Below are 6,809 nucleotides of genomic sequence, written 5' to 3'. Positions count from 1 at the left end.
CTAAAATACTGCACTCTTTTTTCCTTCGCTAAGGTTTTGTCCCGATCTCCCCACGAGATTTACTTGACAAGGTTTTTAACGAGTTGATCATTTATGTGTACTTATTTGTATTATCTCAATTAAATAAAATCACATCTTTCAGGGACATATGATATATTTTCTTTTTTTTAATTAAATATTGAAAAAAAAATTAAAAGGGCCAGGGCCGGCCCGTGAAGGGCCTGAGCCCAGGCCCAGCCCTAGCCCTCATGGACTAGGGCCAAGGGTCAGTGCTGGGCTTGAGGGTTTCTCCTCAGGCCCGGCCCTGGCACGGCCCAGGCCCGCCATGGGCCTGGGGTTAGAAGGGCCGTGCCGGCCCGGCACGGCCCTTTTGACATCTCTACACATATCCTAACAACTTAAAAATACCTAAAAAAATATATATTGAAGTAGAAAACTCACATATACACATGATGCATATGGGTGTGCATGCGCGATGTAAGCAGGGATGTAAGCAGGGCAATTATTGAAAAAAAGAAAAAGAAATATCTTATTAAAGCTCTTCACCAACTGAAGTTGACCAACAAGATAAGAAGGGACTCTTTCTAATTGGATTCTTATAGGTCTTCGTTAGTGACGCAATATTTTTTAATTTCTTTATTAATTATGCATTATTTGACGCCCTCATAATTAATTACTACTTAAGCTAGCAAGTAGCAAGTCATATATATATATATATATCCGAGCTATCATATCAATGGCAAAAACAAATAATAAAGGTTTTATTTATCAAACCTCTAAAAGCTTCTTAAAATGCTTAATTATTTAAGATTATATGTCGAAAAGAAATTAGGACAAAGTGAAAGATGGGATAAATCAAGAAATTGGACAACGACGTACCTCCACCAAAATGGAAGTCCAAGAGAAACTCTGGAGGCATAAAGTATACCGATATGTTTAATGGCACTGACCTGCATAATTTGTTATTATTATCGAAATATCATCTTTTCTGATCTCCCCAAGAAAGATGCATGAGAAAACGAATTCCAGCGTTATGTCGCCACTTTATATTATACATGGCAAAAGATGAATTTAAACGAGAAATCAAGTGTCGTTTTTTTTTTTTTTTTTTTCTTTTATGATAAGAATAAGGAACTAACATAAAAGTAGTTACGCTAATTAAATCCTATCCCTAGATTAATTTATAAAACAAAAGAAAATAAAAGAGTAAAAAAACAAGTAAAAGGTGAAATATATAAAAAGCTAAGTAAAAAACGCCTTAAGGGCCGAAACAAACAAGCAAACAAACAGTATGGCTTTCTTTTTTTGGGATAAAATAGTTACTTAAGTTGATCTAAAGAGAAATAAGAAGTAACTTCACAAAGTATATATTCAACTTTCTATATTACCAGCACAAGATAACTTTTTAGCGGACTGGTATTATATTTACAAGGACCAAATACAGTTCATAAAATTATTGAAAAAATTCGGAGTATACCATTCCAAGCCCAACAGATGTTGTAGCAGAATGTCTTTTGAATCGAATGGGAGGAACAGAATAGGCGGCGCCTAGAAAAAGACCAAAACAGTAGAGAGCAGTAGTAATGAGGTTGGCATTCATCAATCGGAGAATGAGCAGGCCAGCTAGTGCTTCAAATACCGCCAAAAACCAAGCTTGTCGTATCGAAAGTTCTCCTGATGGTATTGGTAAATCAGGTTTATTCACCCTGTAAATATAACGTAATCATGTAATAAGCTACTGGCGTTTACATGATGAAATGAATAAATGAAAACAGAAAAAGGCTTTTGCATGATGAACTAAAAGATGAGAAAAACAGTTAGAATTTACTAAAGTTATTTACATATATTAAGAATTAGATTTACTTTAGGATTTGAATTAGAATTGCTTTAGGATCCAGCTTTCTATAAATAGACATCTTTATGTGTTTATTATGTTAAGACTACACTTGATTAATGATGTTAATTAAATATTCGTATTTCACTCTTTTTAAATTCTAAATTAGCTCTCCTATCTCCTTCTCTATTAATTATCTCTCCTATCTCCTTCTTAACTGATCTACATCAGTAATAATTTAAACTCTCACTTCGAGTATTTCAATAGTAAAGAAATTAAACGTCAATACTACTTCTTTAATATACCTATATATATATATATACACACACACTTGAAAAGCGAACCTGTCAATATCTGCATCGTAAATCTGATTGATGCCCATAAAATTAGCGTTTGCAAGCAATACAGCAATTAAACCCGGGAATGCCTTGACCAATAAAGACCATTTAAACAAGTGCGGGTTCTCAACAAATCCTCTTCCATACAAACAACTGTTCAATAAAAAAGAGATATGCATATATCAAGTACTTGATAAACTACGTAGAAAATACAGCTGGGTTTAAAAGAATATATAAGAAGTTCATTTCTTGCACTTTATACTTACATGGCTGCTAAACCAAGTTGATACATTGAAATGGGCCTTGTAAAACTAAACCAAGAAGATCCAAAACGTAAAACTTTGGCAAGTATATGTCGGCCGTCTGATTTATCTTTAACTTCGGCAAGCACCGGATGCGAATCAGCAAATTCATCTTGAGCGCATCCCTTACAATATGATTAGATTAACTTTATAAGTTCAAAAGGTATATCAACCAAGAAAAGTTAATCAGATCATATGAGTGATAATGGACTAACCATCATGTACATCAGACGTGGTCACAAAATTTTATCAAACACATATGGATAAAAATTTGCTTATTTAACGTATAATAAAAATTTACCATAAATTGCAAAGATTTAAAGTAATACCCGGATGGAATTGCGCTTATCTTTGCCGTGTATTAAGAATTTCGAGAATCCCCTTTCACCATAGAGCTGCACAGGGAGGATCGATTTATTGGTGGAGCACTTTGAAGAAAAATTGTAGGATTTCGTATTTTTGATTGTGGGATTAATTGGTATCAACCTATTGTAATGTCGAGGAATAATTGCTGGTACACTAAGGGAAGAGCAAGAGATTTGGAGCTTCATGGATATTTGAACTGAAACTACAACCAGGAAAAAAGATAGGACCAGAAGGTGTTAAAAACAAATGCGTTAAGAGCTTCAAAAATTTATAGAAGCATGCTAATTAACAGAGACTATTTTCACTGTTTGGCAATTAAGTCAACTTCTGTTCCTTTTCTTCTACGAAATCTCGTATATCAACTTAATTATGGTTAACTTCTTGGACTATGGACTAATGACCAGGAGAAATTAGTTAGGTTTAGTTACCTATTTATATCACTGTTTTGGGTTTATTCAAAAAGTATACTCTTAATTTTAAAGTGTTGTAAATATTTGTATCTTAAGATTACATTTAATAGGCAAAGGTATACTTTTTTTTTTTTTTTTTTGGTCAAGACTCGATTTTGACATTTAAAATAATTACCAAATTAAATATGTATATCTATGTGCATTTCTCTAATTTAAGTTGATTCGAAATCGTCTTGGGTTCCACATTTTGTATTGCAAGTCAAAAGTTGGACCATTTCGTGATTTGTGTGATATCCTTACGCAAAGGCATCTTCTCTACCTTTCTCAATTTATTCTACGTCCCCAAGGGGGCAATGTATATTAAAATTGTTCATGGGATCCCACAACTATTTTATTTTTTGTTTTCTTTTTTTAACTTCACATTTACTTCATTACAGATCAAGTAATTAAATGCAAGTAAACTCTAGTATCTTCGCTAGTTAGTAAATTTTAGTATTTGATTAATTCTTGACAAAATGTGCATTATTTTTATTAAAAAAATAAAGCATTTGTGTAAAAGGTGAACACATGATCATATGTAACTTACAAAGAAATCATATGTGGAGAAAATTAGGGATAATCTTCCCGTCATTGATTAATTTCTTTAATTTTATGCTATTCTCCTAGAATAGTTTTCTTACAAGTCAATATATGATAAGAGAAAGTAGTGTCAGAAATCTTAGTGTAAAAAATGCTTCTGGAAAGGGCATATACCGATTTAAATTTTCTAATAAACTATATCTAGATGAAAATACGCTTATGTGGCCCGAATATAATAAGATTTTTGAGAACCTGCTCAAAGTGTAAATTAGGTTGCTTATCACTTTTGAAGTTTAGTTAGTCATGTGTACTACTACTTTGATTAAAATATTAGGCTTAAATTTTTCACAAAAATGGTAGAAATTCAACTTTCTAGAAGCGGTATTCTTTTAATTCGCCCCCTGCTTTATCTATATTACAATAATGACGATGTTGTCATCCCATCACTCATGTCTTTTCTTTTGTGAACTTCTTCACTATTTTTTCTATTGAGCGGATTGGATTTCTCTTTTTTCCTTGTTTGGATCGGAGCTTCGCCAAGAATGCGTGGAATGGCGGGCTTGGGATGGGTTGTGCGGCATTAGAACAAGAACTTAGTTCATCGCGGAATGTGAGAGGTTCTAAAACTCAAGTAATAGGTTAACTATGAGAGGTTCCGTCGTAGAATTTCATCAAAGGATGGAATGGGCTTTCCTTTCATCCCACATATATATGGCGTGTCACCAAAATGGTGCGAAAAAATCATTAGTACTCCATGCTTTATCCAACCAAAAGGTTCTTTTTCCTTTCCTCTCGTCCATGATCCATTATACCCAATCAAACACAATCTAGCTAATACTTTATTGTTTCTTTTAATTATTATCTGTTATATGATCAATTACTCTGTATTTTAGAGAAATTTGTAATTATAACATTTTTTATATATATAAGTGTTTTTATTCAAGGAAAAAGGAAAGCAAATAACAATATATCTTAACAATATACACACAACTCTCTCGTCTCGAATAAGTCGTCACAAATATTCCGTCGAATATGTCGTTGATAATGACGTGTCATACCGTATTTGCGACGACATAGAGTCGTCGTAAAAGTCTTTAAAACTTTTACGACTAAACCGTCGTCGCTAGTAATGTGGACTATTTGCAACGACACTTTAGATATGTCGTCGTAAATAGTATTTTCTTTTTTTCCGTACTTTCCTAATAATATTAATTAATAAAGATATAAAGTTGAAGAAAATTTAATAATATGTCGAACATGTCGAATATGTCGTTGATGATGACGTGTCATACCGTATTTGTGACGACATAGTCACTACAAAAAAAAGGGTTATTAGCGACGACATTATTAGCGACGACATTTATCGTTGTTAAAATTAGAGTATTAGCGACGACATGTCGTCGCTAAAAAGAAAACAAAATTTTTAAACGACTTGTCATCACATTCACTGTTTTAAATAAAAGTTAATAGTTTTTTTTATTCATAGGTTGATTTACAGGTTTAGATGAGGGACAGAAAAACAAGAAATAAAGAAAAAGTAAGTAAAACTGTAAAATCTTTCTATAATAAAATTTTAAAAGATGAACAAACAATAGTATATTTTCACTATTTGTGACGATATATTGTCGCTAAAATTTGACATAATATTCACGATGACATGTTGTCGCTAATAGCCATTGGCGTTAAAACTAATATGGCGCCAGTTTGTGTAATGACTGAGAAAATTCCATACTTTAAATAATATAATTTATGTATTTAAGACAAGGATTTTCCTAGAAAATACTATGTTATATTTTCTAATTGAATGATTTATGGAATTAACATATGTATTCCTAAATTCTGTAGCAGATTTCATGCTAAGTTCATGTTTTACGATCAAGTAAATTCGATCGATAAATTTTTGCCGTACTTTAAGGCAGAAGAATTTTCAGTACATATGTAGTTTGAGAATCTTAATTCCAAGACTATACAAGCATAGCATGATATTAGCAGCATATAAAAAAAAAACTCTCTGACATTTTAAAAGAAGAGAAAATCCTTAATTGTAGACAGCTAGGTTGAAGTCACAAGATAAATACCTATAGTAGAAGGGTACGATGTGAGCTCGGGAGTTGACACCGTAAAAAACAATCTCATTCCCGGGATATAATGCAGAAATCTAAATTTAGAATTTGTTCAGTCTAGAATTAATTTCAAGACTTGAAACAGTTCAAAATATTACGCAAGTAAGAATTTAATGTAATATTGAAGTAGTCGGGGATTAATATTAAACTGTAAATAAGCAGTAGAAAAGGAACCGTCAGAAACTAAAATTTCCTGTCGACTAAGTACTTCCTTACATTTAGTATAAATTTTATCTTATGCAAGAGAAATTTAAGAGATTGGACAAAAGTACAATGGGTAGGTTAGAGTTTAGTTGGATGAGATGTGATGTGATGGTAGGAATCCGGTTTTGGTGTGGAGACGAAAAGAATAGATTAAAAGTGAGACCTAGCTTATGATGGCTCTATTTATAGACACGTTGATAATCATTTTTAGCACCAAATCAACTCCATTAATCAACTAAATTTTTGGGTTCAAATCCCTTAAGCATGGCCGGTCTAGGTGGGAGAAAAGAAATGGTAAGTATGCCATGATTTCTCTTCAACCACTACCATCACATCACTTCTCATCATGAAATCTTCTAGCACACTCAAGTAACCAAAACTTTTACTAAAACCTCCTAACATGGCCGGCCAAGATGAGAGAAAATAGTGAAAAAGATTGTCATGATTTCTCTTCAACAGCGTAAATATATCATTTTGTCTTCAAATCCTTCATTTGTGGAGAAAAGTATTCCGAAAAAGTTCAAAAAAAATATGGAGTTTTCACCTCGCCATCGCCGCCCATTTTGCCGGCCGTCGTCGTCAATTTCCGGCAGCCATCGCCCTCCCAGCCCTGCTGCCATACCGTTTTCCAACCCCCGGTGTTTGTGGGTTTG

The 6,809-nt window shown here is 33.1% G+C and overlaps 1 protein-coding gene across 1 annotated transcript in view; it reads right to left on the bottom strand.

Moving 5' to 3' along the window:
* Positions 1-3,064, bottom strand: part of LOC21386352 (homogentisate solanesyltransferase, chloroplastic) — a gene marked incomplete at its 3' end in the record, with an annotated part of 4,953 nt that extends 1,889 nt beyond the window's left edge. The window contains exons 1-5 of the mRNA XM_024161171.1: positions 2,804-3,064; positions 2,439-2,599; positions 2,179-2,325; positions 1,478-1,706; positions 880-950 (exon numbers count right to left, since the gene is read on the bottom strand). Of these exons, the coding sequence (XP_024016939.1) occupies positions 880-950; positions 1,478-1,706; positions 2,179-2,325; positions 2,439-2,599; positions 2,804-3,025 (830 nt within the window). The remainder of the gene's footprint in view (positions 1-879; positions 951-1,477; positions 1,707-2,178; positions 2,326-2,438; positions 2,600-2,803) is intronic.
* Between the last annotated feature and the right edge of the window lie 3,745 nt (positions 3,065-6,809).

Source organism: Morus notabilis, unplaced genomic scaffold (assembly GCF_000414095.1).
Source record: "Morus notabilis unplaced genomic scaffold, ASM41409v2 Scaffold578, whole genome shotgun sequence".
Taxonomy (NCBI): Eukaryota; Viridiplantae; Streptophyta; class Magnoliopsida; order Rosales; family Moraceae; genus Morus; species Morus notabilis.
The sequence above is the reverse complement of the archived record's forward strand: the minus strand, read 5'-3'. Positions and strand labels throughout refer to the sequence as shown.